At 33.1% G+C, this 27,306-nt stretch overlaps 1 protein-coding gene across 1 annotated transcript in view; it reads left to right on the top strand.

Annotated features, from left to right (window-relative positions):
- Positions 1 to 1,465: 1,465 nt before the first annotated feature.
- Galphao (G protein alpha o subunit) overlaps positions 1,466 to 27,306 on the top strand; it is a 129,717-nt gene continuing 103,876 nt past the window's right edge. Inside the window, exons 1-3 of the mRNA XM_065351639.1 lie at positions 1,466 to 2,080; positions 13,310 to 13,352; positions 16,346 to 16,487. Of these exons, the coding sequence (XP_065207711.1) occupies positions 1,963 to 2,080; positions 13,310 to 13,352; positions 16,346 to 16,487 (303 nt within the window). The 5' untranslated portion in view covers positions 1,466 to 1,962. The remainder of the gene's footprint in view (positions 2,081 to 13,309; positions 13,353 to 16,345; positions 16,488 to 27,306) is intronic.

Genomic DNA, 27,306 nt, shown 5'->3' with positions numbered 1-27,306 from the left:
AGCCTAATTTTGTCATTGATGACGCTTCATTCTCGTTGCTATGGAGTATTTCGGCACATACCTATTCTATGAAACAAAATCACTAAAATAAGTCCAAGAAACGTATTTTGCATTAGCGAATTTTTTCCAAAATTACGTACACCGGCCATGATTCAAGTTTTGATGAAAATGAAATTATGCGAGAACCTCCAGTTACCAAATTTTGAATCATTCTTATGTAAGATTTTCATTTTATTCGGACTTACCTATTCTTAATAAAGTGCGCTCCTGCGCTTACAATTTACTGTTTGAGACTGGGTTGATTTTTCTCCGTTTCACGATGTAAGACTAATTTTTGCATTTCCAACATCAATTTTCGGCGTTAATTCATTAAAAAAAAAAAAAAAAAGTCATCGGTTTAAATTTTAAGGGACTGAGTACTCCATCAATGATTGCATGTTCGTCTTCTGGTGACATCATCGAGCAGTGGCCAGTGGCGTATTCAGGATGAGATCATATGGAGGGATGGCGGATGTATGTTTCACTCTCATTAGGTCAGGCGTAGCCAGGGTTTACCAAAGAGGGAGCAAAATCAGATTTATTTAAGCATGAAAAATCGAAATCTGAAGAAATTTTCCGGAAAACTTTCATATTGTATGATAATTGATAACCTATTTTATTGAAAGGAAGATGAAATAAAATTACTTCTCAAGTGAAAATGGAGCGAACATTTTTCGAAAAAATTTGGTTAGAAAACAAAAAAAACAACAATTTTTTTGTTTTATTTTGTATTTTTTACCGGAAATAGGGGAGGTATGAACCTAAAAACCTAAAAAATCCTTATAATATCGATACCTACCTATCAATGAAATGACTTTTCTTTTTTTTTAATTATAGAAGAAAGGAAGTCTTTCAAGTTGGATGTGTTTTTAATTTTCTTATGCAAAGTAGGTAAGTATGCGTACACAAACACAGCACCAAACAAAATCAACACGAGCATAAAGCATTAGAATTTGGAGCTTCTAAAATTGCAATGAAAGTAATTTACATATTTGGCATTAGGCTAATCAAAGAGTTCACCAAACCTAACCAAACCTTCCCTACCTTGATAATCGCTCATTCAGTTGTTGAAAATTAGCTTTTAAAATTCTGATTCGCAATGACCATAAATAAATCAGAAACTTTCAATAATATATTAGGCTACTCACTTTGAGAAAGGGTGAAAGAATTCTAAAAATAAATCCGTAATAGTCCTTAATTGTTTATAATTTTACAAATAATACGTTAGGCATTGCGTGTTGAGCTTTCTAAACGATGAAAACAAAAAAAATACCAAAATTACCCGAAAGCTCAACACAGCCAATGTACCAAAGCTTCAAACGTTAAATCACAAAAATGAACGATACCACCAGTTTAGTATTTTTTGAAATGCTGTATTGGTAGCATTGAAACTGTTGACACGGAAAGCGTTTCGTCCACATTTTGATTCATTCTTACAAACGTTGCGACGTTCCAGCGAGTCTCCGTTTACTGGTGTGATAGTGTAGTCGAAAGTGTTTGTGACTTTTTTAGTTAAAAATTTGTGTGTTCGGGTTAATTTTTTGGTTAATTTTTTTCGGTTAATTACTTGGTTGTACTCGAGTTATACATGAAATATATGCTATTCGAATTTCGTCAATATTAGCCGGAGATTGATCACGTAAATCGTTCGAGTTACCACGATTGTTATACTCGAATTTTTATGTTTATTGCGTTAAAGTTAACGAAAAAAAAACTATAATGATTATTTTTATTAAATTTCTAAAATTATAACACAATTAAAATTTTCAATAATGTTTCAAGTTAAAATGTTATAAAATATTGTGATTATTTGACTGGAGGGTACTCGGAAATTTCCGAGTAATCATTCCAGAGAGTTGTTTAATCTAAAGTGTCTGTTACTGGATAACCATTTCGGAAAAAAAGAAAATCAGATTTGCCATCATGGGTTGTGCTATGTCCGCAGAAGAGAGGGCAGCTTTAGCCAGGAGTCGGCAGATTGAAAAAAATTTGAAGGAAGATGGCCTTCAAGCAGCTAAAGATATCAAACTTTTATTACTCGGTAAGGAATTATTGTATACGCTTACGATGGTATTTTCGTTTAGTCGAAAGAAAATTTGAAATTTCGAAGAAAAAAAATTCTAAAACATTAAATTTTACATTTCGAAATTCTCGAAATGACCGCTAGGGTTGTTGAAGCAAAAAATCAATCTTGGGCGCGGTCCTCACGCGCCAGCGTTATGGGGTGTTTGCTCCTTCCAGTTTGTATTTTAGATATTTCTACCCTCCGCTTGTAAATTCGCTTTGCGTGCGTTAATTACATTCAAAAAATTATATTTCATCGTATAACTTTCCCTTGTAAGTTGAAACACGAAAGCTGAAAATTATTTCGAATATAAAAACTCCACATTCTGCAATTATTTGTAATAATTTTTTCTTCTTTCGTGGCGCCTCGTCAAAAGTTTTTCATCATTGGTCGTATATTTTTCCTTTTCTGATCCTGCAGATACACGGTATAGCCATTAAACCAGAAAACCTACGTGTTTATTTTTCTGCCTGTTTTCGAAACCAATTGGCGATTTTCGAATAGGTAGTTCAATTTGGTATTTAGATAAGTACCTACTCTTTTTTTTTTGGAAAAGTTTCGAACATGAAAATTATATAGAGATGAGGGTTCTCATAGTTTGCGTTATCTCTTCCTTTTTTCTTGGAAAGTTGAACTATTTTGATAAAATGGAAAATTTTCTTTCGTGCTTTATTCGGCTTGTACTTCGCTTAAAACTAGTATTGTAAAGCTTATCAATTTAAATAGATATGGTATTCTTTTAGCGAAAGGATTACTTTTCATTTTCGTTGTTAGGTGTTTTCTTTTTTTTTTTGATTTTCACTTTCAAATGGTTCGTGTTTTCGATAAGAAAAATAACTCGTCGCTGTATTATTATCGTCGAATTTACCATAAATCTTTTTTTCGCTACCGTTTCGTAACTCGAATGGTTCTGGCGCCTTTTTATTCGAATTAAAATTGGGTAATTTTCTGACGAACCATAAGTACATCTAGATACAATGAAACACAGGCGTTGAGCCAAAATACCTAATTATAAATACATGCTGCAAAAAAATGAATAACGCAGACTATTATTTAGTTATTTTTGTTGGAAGATTACTTATCTGCGATTTTTTTTACCTGCTTTTTTGCCCTCTTTTTTGAGGTCGTTGTACTTTATTCGAATCTTTTTCAGCAACGTACAATTTCTGCTTGTTTATTCCTGTTATCGTCGTTTGTAAATTTCGAATCATCGAACGAGTCGGCGACAAAGGGTTTGAAAATCACTGGAGGGATGTAAAAAAATATATGATCGAAAATGTAGAAAGTGGAAGGTGTATCGATTTTGAACTCTAAAAACGTGGCATTCTCCCTGCTTTATCGATTCTTATGTACGTGTAATTTTTTTGATAGAACTTGGCCGATATTCTATTTTTTTAATACTTCATTATTGTAATGGAAGATATCGATCAGTTTTCGTGCTTTCGCGTAAAACTTTTGGCGCAACTGAGTTGAAATTTTGTATATCGTGTTGTAGATTAAAAACTCGCGTGGAAATTAGCTTTTTTTTTGGTGTCGCCTCGTACGAAAATTTCATCGAGAAGATTTCTTCGAATCCGCGTAGCAATTGAATTTTTTCTCATCAATACTCTAGCATCGTTCGCTTTTCACTTTTATTAGTTTTTATAGAGAATGCGTGCGCGAATCCGAACACCGAATACGCGACGTTTATGGGGAAGTGTAACATTTGAGGTCATTCAACAGATAGCAGTGTTGCCAAATGGTTTTTTCCTTTCGTTGGTTTGCGTTTTCTGTAAGAAGGATATGAAGGATTCGAATGAATTTTTGGGTATTTTGAGGCGATTTTGCAAGGACTATTGGTGCGATGGAAAAAAAATTACTCGTTTGAATTACAAAATGTACTTAGAGAAACACGTGGACCTGAAAAAAGAGATAAAAGAAACAGACGAATATCAATATATAGGTAGGTACCTATAGGTACATATCTCGTTCGGAATAATCATAATACAAAGCTATTATTTGCTGTCGATTCGCTTCCGTTTTTTTGTACCCTTTTGTGAAGAATTTTTTGCAAAAGATTTTTATAATAAAGTAGACAGATAAAGATCAGAAGTCGTATGTATAATAGAAGGAACGGATTTTGAAGGGCTTTTAAAGAGCATACGGTTTCGGTTTCTGTGGTAGCGTTTTTTCAGCATAATCGCGCCCTGGATGGCCCCGGTCGTGCGATGATATTACCTACGATTCGTGTTTTTCCGCCATCGTGTACTTTACCTACCTACCTGTACCTACCTTTACCTATATATTTTTCAAATGTTGCGAAATATAAAGTATAGAATTTTTCTACGGTATCGTAAAGTTGAATTTGAATCGCATTCATAGTTGTTGTTAAATACGTGCGTTTGTACATATTTCTTTCCTTTGGTTTCGTAAGTTCAGTTTTTAGCACCGACACCGTCGCAGCAGAGGACGGAAGAACGTCGCGCTGTGTGAATTATTAATCAAATAGTTGTTGTTTTTTTTTGGCGGGTAAATAAAAGAAAAAATCGATGACATGAGACGTAACGACGAATACAGATGGGATGTTTACCCGGCCATTGCGGCCAACCAATCAAATCGTTTACTATACGGGTAAAAAACCCATTCACTTATGGGATCGTGCTATACCTTTGTGTCTTGGTTAGCTTTGAGGTGTACGTTTACTACACAGAAATAGCTTATTTTTTCTGGCGAATTCGAGGATTTAGTTTGCTGGAATATTGTAAATTTTGTTGGGTCAGTGTGATGCCGATGCAATATGTAAAGAATGAATTTTTGAATTATCAAAAATTTGTTCAATTATATTACGAGTAATATGTTTCAATAATAAATGAAAATGATGTAAATGGAATTTTCCTGTTTGAAGCCTGATACTATTATCAAACGGTGGAATAATTTGTTCGATAGTGTTGCATCATAACATTCATAACATTTCACTGTCGGCGGTCCCCCTTTTTTAATATCGAAAATGTTGACGTAATTTTTGGAAGGAGAATAGCATTTTTGAACGAGTAAAACATAAGTTGGAGCCGAATAAAAATATGAAGTGTAGTATACTTACTTAGCTCATCTGAAAGTGAAAAAATTGCAAAAATGTTTTTTTTTACTTCTAGTCATCATTTTTATTTTTCAAAACATGCAAAAAACAATTTTTTTAGATTGTCATAGAAAATGTTGGGAGGTTCAAGAATGACATCCCCTCAAGAATTTTCATGAACCGTCCCTCTCCTCCACCTTTTTTAAAATACAATTTTTTCACATTTTCATACGAATGTTTTAAATTGTTGTACCCAGGGTTTTTTGTGAGGGGGGGGGGGGCAAAGGAAAGTTCGAAAATATCAAAAAATTGCCATAAAAACTAAAAAAAGAAAGACTTTGGAAAAAAATGAAAAAAATAAATAAATTTTGGCAAACTTTTTCAAAAAAATTTGTTTTTTTGGTCAAAATTATCCAAATACAAAATCTATCAAGGTGCCGCATTGAAAATTTTGAATTATGGAACATTATTACTTGAGGGGTGAAAAAAAGCGATCAACATTCAGGTACTTCGACGTTTTTCTCAAAACACAGTGGCAGAGGAGGAAATATGGAAATTAGGGACTTGCAACTTCAATTTAGTGTCCCTCCAATGAAAGAAGTACAAAAAAAGGCCTGATTTGTGCCTACTTATTGTAAGAATTTGAGTTTTTACTGCGGAAGTTCAGTTTCGGGATTTTTAAATTTTTAAATAGATAGGTTTAAATGTGAGCTTTCAAAGTTTGATTGTTTAACAATCAGAAATCTTGCATGAAATCCATCAAGGTTCACGTTAAAACTTGCCTTTGCTTTCCAAAAATGTAAATTGTGATTGAAAAAATTATGAAAATTTCTAAATTTTTGTTTTGATGATTTTTCCTCAAACTTTTATTAATTCATTTCGTTGCTTATTAAATCCAGAAATGTGCTTCTGCTCATATCAATGAGACTCGCGCCAAATTCTTAATTCTTGTGTGCACAACTTCCATGATCAAAGAAACTTATTGCTCTCATCGTTCATAATTCAAGTGATGGTAGTTTGATGGGTATTTCAATTTTCGATATTTTTAGCCTCCTACTTTCCTCAAAAACAAGGTGTCTAACAGGTCCTACTGGTCCTCTTAGTCTTACTTAAGTCCTACTTTTTCTCAAAAGTCCTTTTAGTCCTACTAAAGTCCTACTTTTCAACAATTTTATCTAAAAGTCCTACTTTTTATTCAATGAGGAATTGAGGACCTTTTCAAATTTTCAATTTTCTTCCTTTTTCCTGAATTTTGAACAAATTTTGTGGAAAAGGGCTGATTTGTCGACTTTTTTAGATTTTGAATTATAGGTACCTTTTTCCACATACATAGGAAACTTATTGTTCAAATTTTAAAAATGTTCAAGTTTCAATTAGAAAAGTAAACTCCTCTCTCTATGAAGAAAGTTTTTGTTTTTACTTCTGAAAACATGATTGAATTTTTGAAAGCTTTTGCATGGCCTCACTTCACTCGGGCTTGTTTGCTTTTCTTTTTCAAGTTTGATTTTTTTTTTTTTTAATAATCATTATTTGAATTTCAAAATTTTGAAACAAAAATAATAAATTTCTCCGTATATTACAATAGAAAATATTGTTTTCATACCCCTATAAAAATACTAATTTTTGGGAGCTTTTACCCGCGCTTCGCTCGGATTCGTTTGCTTTTCTACGAGACTTTTTATAAGTAACTCAGTCATCACACAAAAAAAACGTCGTTTTTTTCTTTTTTAATTATGGATTTTTCAAAAAAAAAAAATCATTTGAATTCTATTGTTTTTATGCCTCTTGCAATTCTAATTTTCGAGAGCTTTTGTCCTCGCTTTGCTCGGTCCCATTTGCTTTTCTTTTTCCATTTTCAATTTTCCAACAAAAAATAACTAGGTACTTATTCGAATTTTAAAATTTTGAAGCAAATAATATAATAGATATGAAATATTTACAATTGAAATTAAAGAATTCGAGTTGAATTTGATTTTAAGCGAACGAACATGATGTGATATTCATAAATTTCTAAAATTGATAAGGAGAAAATAAAACGAAAAATTGAAGTGAAACGTTATATTTTTGGCGTCTACTTGTTTAAATGAAATCACAAAGTGTTTGAAGACACCATTTTTTACAAAAATTTGGCTAAAAACTTGAATGTAAATTTTGACACCCCCTTCCCCATCTTAAAAAATTCCATAAGTGCTCGAAAAATGACGTGCTGTAAGTCCTACTCTTAAGTCCTACTTTTTCATTTTGAAATTTTGTTAGACACCCCTGAAAGATTTTTGTAATAATATGATAATTCATACATTCAAATGTCTTAGCCTATATCCAATTTGTCGTCCTGTATTTAAAAATTGAGTCGAAATGAAAAAATAATAATGTCTGGGCTAATAAACTCGTACAGAACTCGACGTATAAACGTAACTTTAAACAGCAAGTATCTAACTACAACGAAAATAAGTTTTGTTAACCCAATAGCTTATATTCGATGTGTATAAGCCATAAGGTATACGCGCGAGGTCGTCATTTCATTGAATGTAATTTTTATTTATGTTGTATATTTATGATTTGTATTCTGTATTATCATTGTAATTGTCCAACAATAGCCTCGCGGCTCTTTTAAGCAAAAATAAAATACAGAGAAAAAAGTCAAGCGCAATTGTGAAGGATAATTTGCCTATCTAGTTACCTACATCATGCCATATTGTAGCGTAGCCGTTCTTTTTTATTTTTGTCGTAAGTATTCATTCTTTTAAAAAAATGGTTTTGAAAGGTATAGCGTCATTCATGCCATGCGCAAGAAACAGAATTAAATCCATCGTGAAGGAAATTTCCCAGATTATGCTCGTTGGCTGTGTAGTATAGAAAAATGAATTAATCGTCGCTACTTTGTATTAATCTATCCTACACCCTACGATGTGTTGGTAGGTTCGTAGTTCGTACCATTCCAAATTACATACTTAATTTCTCCGAAATGAAATCGTCGTATAACGAGCGACGTTTATGGTTCACAAAATGTGACTTATTTTTATTTAAACTGCTCGAATGTACATACGAAACATTTATGAAAATTATCAACCGACCTTACTCATTATTTATGTGGATGAAAAAAAAAGACGATAGTCTGTCCGATTGCGTATACTTGGATGATTCGGTAGGTGAGCGATTTTTTTGTGTATGTTATTTTTGGCTCAGTTTTGACCGTGGTTCACCTCGTAAACGATTGTATTTTGTGAATTATTTGTAGGTGTTTGTCGAGGTTAATGTATCGACAGGAGTCGAAGTGTCCATGTGTCAGTTTTGATAAAGTGTAGATTTATGGAACTTTAAATTAGTGATCGGTGGTGAGAAGTTGAACGTGGTTGTTTTTGTTTTTCTTGTAGAAATTCAATTAATTTTTACCATTTCCTGTTTTTTTTTATTTTTTTTTATTCTTTGCAATGGAATGGTTTGTGATAAACAGCTTGATTTCAAACCTCGTTTACGACTGACTTTCATAGAGAATGTTGTAATATTCAGCGTAATAGAGTTGCCTGGTGAAATACAGTGCTTGTTTTTGGGAAAGGCGAGAAGTATTGAAAGAATTTGTAAAGTAACGTCAAAAACTTCACGAAAAATTCGGGTTCTGAAATTGATTATCTAGTTCCAGCTTCATCTTTTCTTGAGATACAACAAGATGATAATTATAATGAGCATAGTGCGAGTGTTTTTATTCAAAAGACTACATTTTTTTGATACTTACCCAATTTTTTTCACGTTCATCTTTCTTTTTATTTTTCAAAAAAAAGTCATTCTTACCACTTATTCAAACACAAGAGACCCATGTTTTGTTCGAATGAAAATTCAATTGTGAAAAAATGGTGAAAATGAATAATCGTCTTACTTGAGGTTTTTTTTTTGGGGGGGGGGGGAGCTGCCTCAGTGCCTACTATAAGTTCATTTTACAGGAAACTTTCTCACTTATTAAAGATTTTTTTAGGAATATTTTAGTAAAAGAGAGAATATGAAGAAAGAATACAATACATCATCTCCCCAATGTCAAGTTACGTCATCGTCGTTTTCAAAGAAATCCAGAATAAGTCGGAATTTAATTTTCGATCTAGAGAATCCAATTTTAGGATTCTGCTTCGTGGAAGAGATTCTGCAAATTTTAAACATCACATATCTTGGAATGAATTTTGAAATGATTTTTCTAAAACTCAAGCCTTCCTTTCGCTCAAGCTAATTTATGACTTACTTGCAACCTTTAAAAAATATGGATCAATTTATTCTTGTTTTGTGGTTATTGCAATTCTCCCTTTTTGGAATTTATCAGTTCTCCACCACCTCGCCATGAATTTCATTTTATCGTGGTGTTTGTTATTTGAATGAAAGAAAATCTTATCCATAAATTGACTCACGTTAGTTACAAAACTGAAAAGATAAATCACCAGTGCCAAAGAGAAAACGAGTTAATTTTTTTTAAAAATACTATCAAATTATTGAAGAGTTAAGAATTTTTTAAATTATGTCTCAATTAGAAATACGCTCTCATACAACAAATGGGTTACCAAAAAACATCTTATAGTTATCTTAAACTGATAAATTTTTGATAATGCGAATATTTCGTGTCTTTATTTTTATACCTTTATGAGCCTTATTGATAAAGAAGCGAACAAATTCTATTATGTGTGAATCATCAAATTCGATTCCGTGAAAGTTCATTTACTTACATACATCATTTTATTTTCTTCTTAGGAGTTGAATGTTTTGATGATTTCTTTATCTAAATAGCAGAATACTGTCGGTTCAAGACGCTTGTATGAGTATATGAATGATTCAGTTTTACTAATTAAATTCGAAAAATCCCTTGATTTTTGAGATGAATTTTGGAAAGTCGTTCAAATTACAATTTATGTAAGTAGGTATTTCATGAAAATGAAATGCTCAAGCGAAGCAAGAGCGATTTTTGAAAAAAATTGGTTCGAAAAGCAGCCCCAAAAAATAATAATTCATTCTTTGTATGTTCCATGCCAAATTTTAATCTGCTTGGAGGGAAACAATCGCCCCTTGCGCTTCTATTGCTACGCCATAGGTAAATTTCGTCACGTGTAGATGAATCACATAGTGTTGTGCTACAGTGTTACACATACCTTTTCTAACATAATGTGGAAAATTTTGAAAATTGATTGAGCACGAATACCTACAGCTGTTTTTCGCGCTGAGGGAAAATGGGACTAATTAGTAACAACACGTGTAGTTTCAGCATCGTTTATTCATGTGATGACATCACGAACCAGTCACCTATAAGAAGGAATATTATTTGGTAAAATGTAAACTGAAAAAGTCGAAAAATTTAGATTTTTGCAAAAGCTAACTTTAGTAAATCGATAAATAATTATACGTAAAGTAGCATGGCCCAATTTATTGTAAAGATTCCAGTAACTAATCTTTGAATACTTGTGAGCTTTCTAATTTTTGCTCAAAATATCTCCTGATCAGAAAGTTATTCCTGCTTTCTAGATTAATTTGGTGAAATGTTCATTTTTTCCCCATATTTGGACCCAAATTTGATTTTTAAAATTAACCGAGGGTCGAAAAAGGCACTTTAGCCCCTGAAATTTTGGCTGGTGGTATATTTTTGCATGCTCTTTAAATCTAGCTTTGTCCACTTCCAGGTCAAAAATGTTTCTGCCAGTTGGGGTACCTCCCTTGTGAGTAAAACCTGGAAGAAAATGAATCGTGCTTTATTAAATACCAGTGAGCAATTTTTACGTTGAAGAAAAATTTTTCATCACTGAAAATTATTTTTTCTTGGAAATGCCAAGGTCTTAATTTTTGGGAAAACTTATGGGTCCCATGAAAGAAATAAGTTGAACATATACTCGTAATTGTATAGAGAATCAAATTTCTCGCCTTTGGTGTTCGGTATTTTTTTCTGAGGGGCTTTGTTTTTATAAGATATCAATTTCAGCCAAAACTGCATCTAGTACCTATTGCATGTTTTTCTTTTCTACAACCTCACATAAATATGTATGGGCTACCCAGCTGTGTTTTGGAAACTATGAAAACATTTTGACACCCTCTGAAAGAAAACTTGAACTTTCGTATTCATGAACTTTGAAATAAGCGACTTGAAACAGGTTTCATTTGATTTTTCATCGATTTTTACTCAAAAACGTGACGAATCCATATTTGTAGTATTTATTTTCATGACGACTTCCGAGCTGTAAATAAAAATTTTTGAGACTGTGTATCTGAATGACATGAAATGCTGACAGATTTATAGTAGTTCTTATTGTAATCTTTATTAATTTGTTCAGTATGATTATTTTTCTCAGCAATTTTTCACGATAAATATTTCCATTGTCTCAAGAATTTATGGAATGGACAGTTTGTTTGTGAAAATTGAAAATTATTGTCACGATAAAATCAACAAAACTGTATAATTCCATTAATTTGCTTAATTGGACGATACCGGCAGGACTTCGAAAAGGCTTGAACCCTGCGAAGTATCCTTTGGAGTGAACTTATCGCTAACGAATACTCGTAGTTTGTTTTTGCTATCGTTGATTGAAATGTGTACCTAACTCGTAGTTCTCGTTTCAAGTTGATGATTGAATTAAAAATGCCATTACGCCTACAATTTCCTTCTTATATAATCTAGCGGGAAAAAAATCACTTTTCAGGATAAATTTTCAGTTTTGTAAAAATGTTGGTATACGTAACATGAATTTTCGTGTTTTTTGTACCTGCTCAGATTTTATCGATAGTTCAATGTAGCAGCAATCTTGCGCACTATTTTTTTTGACCACTTAATCAATAGGTAAGCATGAAAAATTAAGACGAAAAGGACCGTCGAAGAGAAAAAAAGAAGTGAAAAAAAAACGGGTTACACGTGTTACACAATTATTAGAGGTGGACAGTTGGACACATTTAGCTTTTTACGTGATTAACGTAGTATGGTGGCCGCGTACTCATTCATTATAAATATATTTCTTTCATTCGCGACACGTTCTCCGTTTTACTTTTAATTAGTAACATTGTATCGAGGATTTTGAGCTGCGGTAAGCTTCTACGACGGGTAATTAAATAAGCTAACACGGCCGAATGCGCGGTACTCTACATGTACACAGAATGTATTCGTGAGTTGAAAGATTTTTCGTATAAAAGGGGTATAAGCTTTGAGTAGGTAATTCGAACCGCGACGAATTTTTTTTTTTTTTAATCGATGCGTCCCGTGTAATTTTGTTACGTGTGTAGATTCGTATTGCCCAGTCGTATGGCATGTGCATAATATTGTGTACCTGGAGACCCATAGTCCATTTGTCTGTATACTATACGTACGATGAAACACAAGTAATACAAATTACGATGAATTATCGCGTGTACGCTAAATACTATGGTTATTAGGTGACCATTTTTTTTTTCAACATTTTATGACGTCGACGGCCGTTGTCGTGGTCGTCGTGGATTTAACTAACGAGAATATACATATATTATGTATGTGTTGTAGGTAATGTCTATGTGTGTCATTTTAAACTTTTATCGAAAATTAATCACCCGTATGAAGGTGTCGATGTGACGTTACGTTACGTCGCGGTTATTAGCATTATATAAAATTTAACTCTTACCTTCTCCCTCTCTCTCTATTTCTCTCCCCTTTCGTTTCATCACCACACCTGGCGCTCGTTCATGGCTAATGATACGAGTAGTTATATCGTGCGAACTTTCATACCAGAAATTTGACAGTTTTGAAAATTTGCAGCATATGTACGTTCAATGCCTTCTGTGTATTGAGTAATATGTACGATTTCGTCATTTTTTTGGTCATCGTTAGGTTAGGTGGGTATGTGTATGAGTAATACCCACGTTTGTGCACCCCAATGTCTGTCTGTGTATCGTTGCTTTTTTTCTCTTACTCTCTTTCTCTCTCCGCTTCGGCGGCGTTGTCTCATGTCATTAGCTAATTGCTTTATCGCGCAGGTATTAAATTTCACGTGAGTTTAAATGTAAATATTCCTGTCATTCAATAATATACCATAGGTCATTTCTTTTTTCGAAAATGATACGATGGTTTGATTATGTGTAGGTATTTGGGATAGGTAAATTGGAATTTTTTTTACGAATATTGAAAACAATTTTTAATGAAATTGCGCGATTTTTCTTTCTTTTTTCAGGTGCTGGAGAATCGGGAAAAAGTACCATTGTTAAACAGATGAAGTAAGTAGTACCTATATTTATATATTTTTTTTTTTGTTGATTAGAAATATAATTTTATTAAGCTCGAGGATTTTGAAATGTATTCTATCGTTCAATTAATTGTGCGATTGTAATACTAAACGAGATATTAATTTAGGTTTCAAAATTATCGATTATGATAATATGTATAATTAAATGATGAATGACTGGCTCTAAAGATGATGATTAGGTACATGGGCTGTCTTGAGTGTATGTTGTTTTAAAGCCTGAAAATATGACTTTATTCTAAAAAAAACACACACAAAATTATCCCTGTTGTTTTGATTAAATTATCCATAAAAATTGTTTTCAAAATTTATCAAGTTTTTTCAAAGTATGGAAATGAAATGAAATCACGCAAACAGTCTTCAAAATATCGACAAAATTGTCCAAGATGCATAAAAAGCTTGCCAAATTTGTTTTACAGATTGTAACTCATGCTACAATGCTTTAAAGACTAGACGTTTGTTAAATGATGCAAAAATTTCTTGAGGTCGAAAAATCTGCGAAAATTTTACTGAAATCCAACCAAATTAACGAGAAATTCCATTTGATCAACAACGTTGACAAGCGTTAAGAAAATTTTGTAAAATTTCAAAAAATTGCACAAAGTATGGTTGCAATTTTATAAAAGTATGGTACCAAAAAATTAGATATTCAAAATGGTATAAAATAATGCAAAAATTTAGAAAAGAGAGAGTTTTTTCAATGATGTGTAATAAAATTGCTCTTGATGCATTTTCCTTAAAATTCGGTTTGTGGCATTCCATGTGGTCTTTTTGGTCGTTCATTTCCTTGAATTAGATTGAACAAAAGTAAGCAAAATTTTCAACGCTCACAATTGGGAGGGGGGATTAAACACACATTTTAAGACAAATTTTGGATTAGGCCGAAAAAGTAAGCGAAAGGAAAGGGTAGAACGGGTACTGGAAACTACAAACAATGTCGAAATCTGAGTTTTTTGAGGTTGAAGAATTTTTTTACGTTTGAAAAATTGAAATAAAAACTATTACTTAGCCCTAATATTATTTTATTCCATTTTTTTAGTTGGCTTCAATTTTTTAAATTTTTGGTTGGCTTTTTGTATCAAGTAATTGAGAGTCATTTTTTAGTTTTCTGATTTCTGAAAAATTTAAGAATTGTGGCAACAATGGAAATAGTTCAATGCATTGTGAAATATGTACCTTCGAAACTTAGTGAAATGTTGAAAAAATTGCGTCAAAAATTAAAAAAATCAACCAAAAGTACTTGAAAAGTTATGAAATATTGTTCAAATTGGGGAGAATGTTGCAAAAATTGAGAAAAATTTTTTTTGACACCTAAAAAAACTGAAACTTGGCGAAATTTACGAGAAATAGAAGCATTGATTTGAAGAATTGCAGAAAAAACTTACTTGCTCATCATTAAAATATTGTAAAATAAGACAAAAATTGGTTAAAAAGTTGAAAAAAAACTATAAAAATTCAACACAAATTTGACAGAATTTGTAAACAAATTGGTAATTGGAAATGGCGAAAAAATTGATGAAAAAGTTCTTAAAAAATCGAAGTTACATACATGTATGTACTCTCCTTTTCTTTTTCAAACATTTTTGGACCAAATTGATAATTTAAAATCGTCCGATTTAATGGTTTGATGGATATTTGAATCTTGATGATCAACATTTTTCTTATATATATCGATAAAATATTTAAAAAATCCGAATTTTTTCTTATTTTTTAATTGATTTTCAAAATATTTCATAGCATTATTTATTTTGTAATATTTTTGGTACTTAGAGCACTGCTACTCTCTCCGAATTTGCAGTGGCTTTTGCTTCCATGAATTATGAAACGAACTCTCCCGAACTTAAATCGATTGAAACTGATCTTGGTTCAAAATTTTTGGTTTCAAAGATTGAACCAATCTGTGTGATTTTATGCATGAGTGGTTCTGGTTGAAATAACCTACGAAAACTAGTCAAATTACATTGACACGATTGATTTGACATCATCGTCAACGCGATGAAACCAGACTTAGGCCGTGAAATTCACCCAAAAAAGATATTTTTTGAATTAGGAAACATCGACGTTTAAATAGAATATAACTAAGTATCACTCGATTAACTCCGAATTGAAATAAAGGATTTTTCTCAGTTTCACCGTGCGAGATTGTAGATATTTACGAATCGTGTGTAAGCATTGTTTGAGGATAGGATGCGTGTAAATTGGACCAAAGCCAGTTTTTGCCTTCCCCCGAAAAATAGGCTCGAGGGGGGGGGAGAGAAGGCAGCGAGATTGCCATTTCTATTGAAATAACTCGATCGAATAAAATGATTTTCTACGAATTTAGCTCGGAGAAAAGTTGCAAAGGCGGGTTTTGGGTGTGGGTAGGCCGTTTAAAACGATATTATAAATCATTTTATACGCGGTAAAGTGCAAAATTAAGCGCTTCGAGTTTAATGTAAAAGCGATTATAGCCGTGGGGCTTATTAATGAAAGGCGAAAATAACAATTATCTTTCCGGAGAAATATTAATTTAATAAAACCAGTTTTAATTGATATCTGTGTGTGTATAGGAGCAAGATTTGATCGAGATATGTATGTTTTGTTCTTTTCTTTTTTTTTTTTTGCAATAATTTGTTACTTTCTCGTATGATAACGTATATATGTATGCAATATACCTATACGATATGCGAACAGTCATATATGTTGTGGTATATGTCAATGATTGCGACGTAATTTCGTAATTAACGAACGCTTTAATTTTTCATATTTTTTCGTATACATATATGCGAGTATCGTACGTCATCGTGGTGCGGTTATGTAGCTATAGGTAGACGAGTATTGTGGCAGGATTCTCGAGAGCAAAGAGATTTTATGTGTGTAATTTTTAATTAGAATTCGATGACGTAGATGCGTAAAATTTTTCGTTTGTATTGAAAGCATCGTATAATGTAAATGTTGTATCTTTAATTGTATTTTATTGTTTTACAGAATTATACACGAAAGTGGATTTACATCAGAAGACTTCAAACAATATCGACCCGTTGTTTATAGTAATACCGTGCAATCACTAGTCGCTATATTAAGAGCAATGCCAAATTTAATTATACCCTTTGGAAGCCCCGAAAGAGAGGTAAGTCTACGAAATTCTTATACCATACATTATACAAATGCCCACAATCAGGCTCAAACAGTTGCATGCATGTTTGATGCTACATTACGAATATTAGAAACAAGTTTTAATCAATGTTGGGGTATGTAGTATGATCGGTTTTTTAGGTGCTGAAAATTTCCCTCGCCAATTGTTCTAAAAAAGTTCCCCATTCGTTTAGAGGAAATGGCCTAAGATTGTGAGACTGAGAAGCTTATAGTAGGAAACCTTTACACTGATGTAATTGGACTGGTAATCCAGATTCAGGTCAATTTTGAACAGAAATAAAACCCTTATTTCGTATTCTAACTTTATTTTCAGAGAGAAAATTCAAACTTTGGGTATTTGACAAGAAAATTTCAACCTTCATTTTCGAAGAAAAAAAGATGAAAACGTCATTTTTGAACATAAAATACGATCATAATTTTTGAAGGAAAATTGAAACCTTCATTTTTGAAGGAAATGTGGAAACTTCATGCAACAGCGATTGTACTTTTCTTTTTAAAAAAATTTCTTGTAAAAAACTTTGTCGAAGGAGAAAAAACGCTATCTCGAAAAAAATTGTTTTTAGCGAAACAAAATTTGTTCCAAACAGGGGAGGGGGAAGAGAAGGATTTCTTTATACTTGGGAGAAATTTTGTGGAAAAATTCCATTTCGTAAACAACTCAGCAACGACCCGAATTTTTGAAAAAAAAAACAATACTTGGTTTAGAGGAGGGAGAAAGTGTGAAAAATTTTCAGGAGACCCTCATTTTTTTTCGCCCAGGGCTCACATTGGCTCTCGACGGCACTAGGGAAGGGGTTGTTTGTAGAATCTTCCCTGAGAAACTATACGTAGACAAGATCGACAAACAAATAATTCCCTGCCATTTCAATTTTAAAAATCAAATCCAACAGATTGAGGTAAAATATGTAATCAATCCTCGGCGGTATTTTTTCTCTATGAAAATAATATACGCAATCCCTTCCGAGTCGAGCAGAATATTCCGCAACGCGGATCGGATACCCAGCAGAGCTATTTTAACGTAAACTTTTGCCGTCGATTTTTACCGTTTAGAAGAGTATTTTCGCAAAAAAACGATAAAGGTATTCCGGTGGGAGAATGAATGTAAAAATACTACCAATTCCGAGCATCTTTGCGAGAAGGGGAAAAAACGCAGCGCAGCGATTAAAAAATAATCGTCGTTAGCGTATGCTATATACCAGCATAAAGGCAAAGTACAGAGTTGGTAGGTATATAGATGGATAGAATGAGAGAGAGAGAGAGAAAGGAAGAAAGAACGAAGAAAAAAAGGAAAAGCTCGTGTAATTTTGTCCAGAAATTGGGTCAGCTAAATCAACATTTTAATGCAAAAAAATGCTCTACCTTTTGCTCGCGAACGATATAAAAATTGCACATAACTCGGCTTTCTATAAAGGTCATCGTGTAATATTGGTAGGTTATTTAACGACTGTGCTGTGCGAGTTCCTACCCCTTACCTATTGTGAAAATTTCTGTACGTGTATATAGATATAAATTTTAACGAATATTAAAAGGCTGCTGCGTCGAGATGATGTCGATATTTAAAATTTACCGGAGACCGATACGAGCTTTTTTCCCTTCTTATTATGGGTTTTAAGTGCTGCTTATAGCTTTAACATAAAGATACCGACTACCGAGATCGATGTATTAGGTATAGGTTTAGGTATGGAAAAAGTTACATCACTTACGATGAGAGTAAAAAAAGTTACAAAACATGAAAGCCTTTTATGCGATACGATGAACATCTATATTCTATATACGTGTTCCGTGTATTTACCTAAAGATTCGATTGATATGAAAGTTATACCTACTTGATATTTACCTCGCCTAGTCTGTAGATTTTCAAGATATACGTACTTTGTATACTACAGTACTTGAAATGCTTCTATCTTTGCGACGTTTATAATATGATGTTGTTTACCATCGTTAAGAGAGATGATTTTTTTTCCCAGTAATTACTTACTCAAATTATTGTCAATATTCCATACTGTAGATAGTCTAATTTAATTGAAAACTCGAGAATGTTAAGAGCGATTTTGTTACTGTAGGAGTTTCAATAACTTGATTAGGGTGGTTGGTTTTGATGTTGATTGAAATCTCGCGCATTAAACGCCATTTTTGGTATTTTCTATCGCAATGAATAATTATCCTATTCAAAAAAAAAAAAAAATGAAAGCCTTCGATTTTACTCAATTTTTAGCAGACTTGTTACCCAAAAAAATTTCCAGTTAAGGTTATGGTAGGGTGCTCAATAAGAGGGGATAAAATCATTGTCCGGCATTTTGGTTATTTCTGGGTGAAGTGAGGTAAACAACCACGAGTAAGGTAGTGAAGGGGAGGGTAAACTTTGGGAAAACTCAGTGTGGCAGTCCGTTGAAAACTGTTATCACCGTAACCAAAATGGCGGACAATGATTTTACCCCCGCTATGAGCACCCTAGTTATGGTAAATAGTTAAAAATTTAACAAGAAGCTCAAAATTTAGGTTGAAGGATATGGTTAAGGCTATTCATTTTTTAAGGTTACAGTTAAGGTTCAGTTTATGGTTATTGGAGATCATTTTTTTTCGGTCAATGGTTGAGGTTAAGGTTACAGTTTTTGGTGGTAATTTTTCCAGTCAAGGTTAATGGTTAAAATTACAGTTGAAAATTTCCAAAACTTTTTTCTGAATTTGAAATTTTACAATTTTTTATTATTCTAAAATGATACCAAATACATTCAACTTACACTTGAAGTTTCAAAATTCAAAATTGAAACACTAGTAAAATTTAAATTCGTTTAACGATCTTTTCAAGAAATAATTCTTTATTACCTCTTATCCCTAAAATATCATTTAAGATCGAGCTTTAATAGTTTATGAGTACGATGCAACCAGTTTCAAAATTTTCCAACTTTCTATTCACGTTTGTTTATTTTATCTTTCAATCATTTTTTCGATTAAGGTTTCATTTCAATTTATAATAGAAATTACTCGACCAATTAAACAAAATATGCATTTAAAACATTAAATCAATTACACAATCGGATTCCCAATGTCAAAAGCTCCCATTTTTTAGACCCCTCGCAGGGCTCATTAGTCAATTTGGGTTTAAAATTAGTTGAAATGAAAATCCAGAAAGCAGAACCGACTCACCCCAGAACCAAAACAATTTTTCAATCCCGAAACCGAAATAAAAATTTAGAAGAACAAAACTACACTGAAAGAAATGATTTTCAAAACGCTGTATTCAGTCTCGAAATTGATGCAATGGTTACTGCACAGTACAGTAATTTTCAAGTTACCTCATTTTGATGTAATGATTACATAGTTCAAATCAGAGAATGCATCAAATAATGGAATGAGTACATCGCCAGGATGGATTTATTGCATCACCTTCTAAAATTCATTTCTGTGTTCTCATTACATTTCTTGGAGGACTCAGTCCTGCAGACATGGTATTCAGAACATCATTTGGTGGGTAATAGTTACACCGTATAGTAAGCAATGATTACATTCCTTAAACATGGCTGAGAACCATGTAGTGATTTACTGAATACAGTAAACGATGTACTCAGTACATTGTCAGTGGTAAACATTCCCAAACAGTGAAAAACTTATAAATACTTTCTAGGGCCTGAATTAAACATTCTACTCGCGGCCATGTCGTTAAGTGCAGACAGTTAGAACGAGAGGTCGCAGGTTCGAATCCCGGTTAGGTAGGAAAATTTTCGTAGGGATATTAGGTCTTGAAAAATTCGGTGCAGTGAAAAACATTTAGATGTGTGGAGAAACTTGAAATTGATAAAAAAAAAAAAAAATACCTAACCCCACTTTTTAAAATTTAAATACTGTTGAATAAAAACGATGGAATGGTTACTGCACTTCTGTGTAATAGTTACTTCTCTAAATGTGTACTGATTAATGCGTTTCATTCCTATACCAAAATTACCGCATTTTAATGCACTGAGTGCATCGTTTTAATGCAACTATTACTGTTTATTTCTTTCAGTGTAAAACAAATCCAATCTCGAAATGAATAAAAACACCAAAACCCAAACCCGAAATCGTTTTGGACCCACAGCTCTGGTTTCAATTTCAAATATTGAAAAAAAAACACCACAGATGAAAAGAAAAAGAAAAACATAACTTTTTAATTTTTACGATTTCTAACCATCGACTGTACATAAATGGACAAATATTTTAAATCAGCGTTTTTGAAACCGACTTTCTGGATGCAGAATCCAGAAAACATTCTGCGCATGCGCCAGTTTACCACGTGAACCTCTCGCAGTCGCTCTCCTCCACGTCTGATCAATCAATCAGGACACTAAACATCATGTTTGACGCATGCGCAAAAGGTTTCCTGGATTCTACATCCAAAAAGTCGACTTCAATTTCGGCCAATTTTTCAACCTTGAAATGTTTGTCCATTTCAAACCAGTTTTTTCTAGAAAATTTTCTGTTATGGTTATGGTTACGGTTCAGTTTGATCTCAGAGAACAGTTATGATTATATGTAATGTACATACTCGTAGTTGGTGATATTTTCAACAAAAAATTTTTTGGCCAAGGTCAATTTTTTTTGGGCAAATTAGGTATGGTTAATGGTTAAACCTGTTAAAAAGCCTAATTTTTGGGAATTATTCAACCATTTTATTGAAAAGTTCAACTTTCAACTTCACCGAAAAGTTAAACTATACCTAGGTAGTAATTTCATTTTTGCTCCCATCTAATTTAATTAGCATTCTGTGATGGCCAAAAAAGCAACCCCTATCCTTTTAAATCGCTGAGAAAATCATTAATTTGAAAAAAAATATTAGACGATTGAGCAAGTAAACAATGTATACCTACTTACTCGTATGCTGTATGCTTGCTCAAGAATCGCATCTTTATATCATGCTACGTGAAAAAAAAAAGTAAAAACTGAAAAATTTACGTCTGAGATCTTAGTTTGGTGGTAATTCTACACCACGGTTAATGTTTCCAAGTGCAGGGATTTTTTTCAATTACATAAAGTGAAATAGAGCGGCGTTAGTGGCAGCTTGGCTTGGTAGTACGATGACGGTATAGTAATGTTAATGTTGAATAGAGTAATGTGGATGAGCTTGTGTGAGAGTTACGTAACCTACATATGAAATATGTATCTCGTTCAACCCACGGTTTTACTATCGTCCTGGGTCTAATTATTCCACAGCGACCTTGAGTAATATTAAATTTTAAAAAGGATGATTAAGCTGAAAAGTGTATTGTGTATATGGTTAAATTTTTAACGTGTGTTTCCGCGTGTTACAAATGGAACAAGGCACATGTACTACGAATACGTAGTACCTTACCTACCTATGTGAGTGTAATACTCGTACGATGGTACGAGGAAGAAAATCCCATGAAATATACAACAACTAAACCTCTGCACCCAATAGAGTATGTAATGTACTCTATAGGTACCTCTATCTACCTATACTACAGCATGTGCTGTACCTACGTATGAGTTAGCAGCACTACAAGGTGTTAGAGGAAGGAAAAGCTTTCGACGTGTATGAAATTATACATCTGTATTTGAACAGAAATTATAAATTATTACTTTATTGGCTCCGATGTTGCAAATAAAACAAAATTACTACGTACAAATAACGTTATCGAAATACGATTATAGAAATTGTACCGTATTTATCGTCGATAACGTCAACCACTTGTAATAAATGTAAGCCTTTTATAACCTCTAGAATTAAGGTAGCTGAGGTGCCGATGCCGATGCCGGCGATACCGGTGAATTTTTTTCTTCGCCCTCGCCGACGACGACGACGACGACGAACGACGGAAACCAACCTCGTCGCGCATATTTTTTCATAAATCAGTGGAAAAATTTTCTCGCAGTCGCGGAGAAAGAAAAAAATTTCATATCGTCGCGAGAATTGAAATGGTAATGAAATTTTACGTATTCATGTCGAATCATACCCAGCGAAATTTTCAACTACTTATTTTCAAAGCTTATGTATATCTCTGTCGTTACTTGACAGGGCACTGACAACTTAAAATATGCGGTTTTATTTCCTTTTAACATCGCGCCCTTCGTAGTCGTCGTAATTGTAAATTTCAACGCCGATTTTTTCTCTCTTTCTCTCGCTGTCGTATGGGTAATGAACTATATCCTGAATAGGCTATGCACTACGTATAGCTTTTTTCAACGACTGTGTGCACTCATTTTGATTTCTACTCGGTGTAGACCAGCTGACGTCAGTATCAGGATTTTTTTTCACGCCGGAAGGAAAGTAAATAGAGTGATAGTAGGTACTTATGGTTTTGAAGAAGATGTTGCGTGTTTTAGATGGTATTTGTGTGGTATAAATCGTTTCCGTATCTGTACTCTAACTTTTTAATGTGATTTTTTTTCAATTTTTTATGTTGTTTTGAGTGTTGAAGTTCCTAATATCGTCCTGTCAACTCGTTCGCATTAAGACATTTTTTTCTCCTTCTTTTCCTAAAATTACCAAAGTATTGAAAAAAGATATTAAATTTGGAAAATTGTTTCTATATTGATGGAATGGAGGACTAGTGCAATTTTGAGCAATATTGAAAGCATTTTTTTTGGAACTATGAGTTCAAAAATGCACTAGAATACTCCAGGGCGGCTCAAATTCGCCTTCGACTGATTCAGGAGGTTGAAAATAAGGTGCAAATTCGTACATCAGCTTTCTACCTCGATTAAATCAGATCTGAAGGACTGAAATTTTCAAAATTTTTCATAATTTTAAAAATACAAACTAAATCCCTGAAATTTTTCATCATAATTAATAATGATAAATTACAACACCAAATTTTTCAGGTGTTATTTTTAAAAAATTGTCGAAAATTGTTTTTAGAAGCTCAAAAATTTGTTCATCTTAATTTTCAATGTTTCCTTTCTATTGAAATACAAAAATGGGATAGAAATTGTGAGAAATTTCTCTTATACTTCCCTTCCCCATTGAGATTTCTTGTGAGCTTTTTTTTGTATTTCTTAAGAAATGTAGAAAAAAGAATTGAAAAGGTCGATCATACTCGCATTTTTGAAAATGTTTGAAATGCATTTTAAATTTTGAAAAACTATACAAGCAAACGTTTTGGGAGAGGAGGGGAGATGAGAAGAAAGAGCAGCAATTTTTATTCTGCCCAGCGATATGAAAAGGCTGAATCCGCTCCTGTCTCCGATGTTTACTTGAAATGTCTCAAAAACAAAGCCCCCATAGGAATAATGAGAATTAAACTCCAAATTGATTTTTATGTAAACGAATGAAAAATGTAAGGGGGAATGTTGATTTTTCATCGCAAAAACTCTCCTTTGGTGCTTTAAAAAAAATGAAGAGAAACAAACTGTAGATGTTGAAGTTTTGTTCCAATTGAGTGTGGTCAATTGTTTTAGATTGATAAATACTTTGTTTTTAAAACATTTTAAGCAAATATTGAAAAGTCCAACTAGTTTTTTAATCATTTATGAGAATTGATTTTTGAAAAAAAGGAAAGTTCTACAAAAAAAAAAGAGAGTAACAAAATTGTGAAGCATAAAATTTCTCACCTGTGAATGTGATTCATTTTTTTCCAAGAGGGTTTGTTTTTGAGTAATTGTGAGCGGAATTTGCAAACTTCAAGTCGAATCGATTGTATCTACTATTCAAAAATTTTAAATTTATTTTTGAAAAAAAAAATGTTGTCTAATTTGGATTGCCCAAACTACATTGTATGTAGTTTTAAATTTTTTTCGTATATAAATTTTAGGTTTGTAGTGTGCGATTTTTTTGTCAAATTATGTATTATTATTTTTTGTTGGTAAAATGATATCTTTATACTCGAATTAAAACACCATTAATCAGTTTAATTAGTGAACAATAAAAAAATTCTGGTTTCGTTTTTTTGCAAGACTATACGAAATCAAGAAAGTTGAGGTGTTCAACAGACAACCTTCCTTCTTCCGGAAAATTTTCATTCAGGATGGAAAACTGATATACCTATAATCTACTTACAACATTATTTTCCAAGAAAAAAGTATATTCCAGTTTCTATTTTTGCGAATAATCGCTAATAAATTTGTATTATTCGAAAATTAATTAAAAATTGGCTGGGAATATTTTTTTTCCTTCAGATTTTTCGGGGTTTTATTTTTTCAAAATTTTGTTTCGATAAAATTGAACTAGAAATTTTTGAAAGAGGGGGTGTAAATTGAATGTATACTTAATGTTGAATGGTTCGCTCAAATTATGTAGCGTACATGCTTAAAAGGTTATATCCGGAGGACTCGTATACTCGTAGTTTGCCGAGAATACTACGAGCGATGTGCTTATTCATAATTTTGCCAAAAATAACAAATAAAGCCCATCAATGGCGGAAAATCGTCGAACAGAAAGCTCCAGAGGGAAAGCCGAGTGTAAAACAATATTTAGATGGAACACGCCTCTCGTTTCCGACTACTTTACTCTGTAACCCGAATTCTGCGGCCTTTATATAAGCCTTTTACCTTCATTGAAATAAAGAATCGAGAAAATAGTCCATAACGAACACCATCACTGGTGTTTCACTGCACTAGCGTGTTTGCGATGGAAAAAACCAGACCGCTGATTAAAAGGTCTCATAACGACATCCTGTCTTTTTGAGCAAACAAGCAAAGAAATAAGATGAAAAGAGAAAAAGCAGAAAGAAAAAGAGCATCTCGAAAGGCTGTTGTGTGGTTGGACAAGTCGATACGAAGGAGTTGAACTGTGTACGCGTATTTATGTATTTTTCGAAAATAGCATCAGCAGCGAAATAACCGCGCACCGTATACGCGTTAAATTGCTAGAAGGCATTTTTAAAGACATCAGACGGCTCATAACATGTAACTTTTATGGCTGTGAGTGGGAGTAAAAGTTAAAAGCTAGCTCAGTATCCGATTTACAAGTGTCAAACTGGAACGTATTGCTTTCTAGCGCGTGTTATTCGTTATCGTGTATAGCTTGGCCTGGTAATGGTAAGATGAGAGGAGACGCGCGGTGTCGGGCGGCGAATTATAAAATGTATCCGCGCCCGCCCCCGCCGCAATAGCCTAACCCCAAAGACGGGTAATTTATTTTTGGCCGAAGAAAATTTCCCACGACAAGATATAGCTGCGAGATATAACGCATTTCCCATACACTGCGTATGTCTATACGTATACGATACGTACATCGATATGTACGTTACGTACCGGGCTCAAAACGTCGAACAAGAGAAATTTACGCGTAAATTGTTTGCGAAAAGTTTCTTGTCTAATTTCACGGCTTCATTCGTGTAGGTACTGAAATTCGTCACCTCGAGGCTGTCATTGGTTTCTAAATTTTTCTCGTACGAGCCAGCTCTTGTCGTCCCTTTTTCATCCCTTTATTCTGGCTACATAGCTGTAAAGGTGATCTGAGTTACGGTTTTTGAAGGTGAAATTTTGGGTGAAAAAACTAACGAAAGTGAGTCGAATTTGGCTCAAAAATGCGTATAAAAATCAAAATTTTACCAAATCGACCTAGAAAGTTCAAATTTATTGTTATGTAGCATCAACTCAACGTTCCGACTTGTTTTGAATGCTTCTGGAGTCTCCAGCAGATGTTTGAATATTGTGCTGAGTCGATTAGAGGTAGGTTGAAGCCATTCCGGAGCCTTCAACTGTATTTTGTAAATTCCAAATTTTCATACAGGGTCCCTGAAAAGCTGCCCAGTCCAACTTTCGCATCTGCAAAAACGCAATTGGTACTTGTTAGTGACCTCCTTGACCGATTAAACACCCTGTGGTTTGGAACAATTTACATGTATTTCTCTAGCAGTTTCACGATTGAAAATTTGAAAAATTTACTGTATAGTCGTACCCTTCGACGAAACAAGTTTGTTTTTAATGAAATTAAAAAGTACTTTGCATACTACAAATTGCCTTTTAATTTCAATTTTTTTGAAAATTTTCCTGTGAAAAATTTGTCTTTGTTAATTTTTTCATGTGTGGGGGAAAGAGGGATTCGAGTGAAGAGCTTTCTGAAAATTGGTCTGAAAAAAGTAGTGAAAAAATAGTGGGTCATTCCATGCCAAATCGGCGGATTTTTGTACGAGGGGTCTTCGATTTTTTTCAAAATCAGATCATGTGTAGAGGTCATCAAACAATGACGAATGACGCAAACCGGATATTTGGATTTTTTTTGGTGGAGCTGTGGAGCTTCAATGTTCTCCAAAATAGCCGAAAATGGAAAGTTTTAGTTGCAAATTGCTCCGGTTGTACGTGGTATAGAATTTTGAACTTTTTTTCAAATTGTAGTATTTTGAGAAGGTAATCGACGAATTATGTCAAAATCAGTGTTGCCACTTTCAAAAACCTTAAAAAATCGATTTGAAAACTTATAATTTAAATAATTATAATCATGATCTCGGCGAGTAAAAATTCTGAAAAAATTCTCAGTTTTAGTCCTTTTTATGTATAGAATAGCATATCAAAAAAGTGGACTAGCATTTTTTTTCATTTTCGAGAAAAAAAAATTAAAAGTTTTACACTTTGCAAAAATACCATCAGAAACCTACGAAATGCAAATTTTTGCACTTTTGAGATATTTTACCGATGTGTAGACGAACATGTGAAAAAATCCCCCCCCCCTCCCAATTTGTCAACGAATTGACAAAAATTCCATTTTTCGTGTTATAATTTTAAGAGTGAAATATATTGAAAAAATTTCGCCGCCGTTTTAAACAAAAGCAGGAACCTAAAAAATGAATATTTTTGCGCTTCTTAAATATTTCACCAATATGTAAGCAGACTTGTGAAAAAATCTCCACAACCTTCAA

Source organism: Planococcus citri, chromosome 2 (genome assembly GCF_950023065.1).
Source record: "Planococcus citri chromosome 2, ihPlaCitr1.1, whole genome shotgun sequence".
Classification (NCBI taxonomy): Eukaryota; Metazoa; Arthropoda; class Insecta; order Hemiptera; family Pseudococcidae; genus Planococcus; species Planococcus citri.
This window is presented reverse-complemented; position numbering and strand designations above follow the sequence as displayed.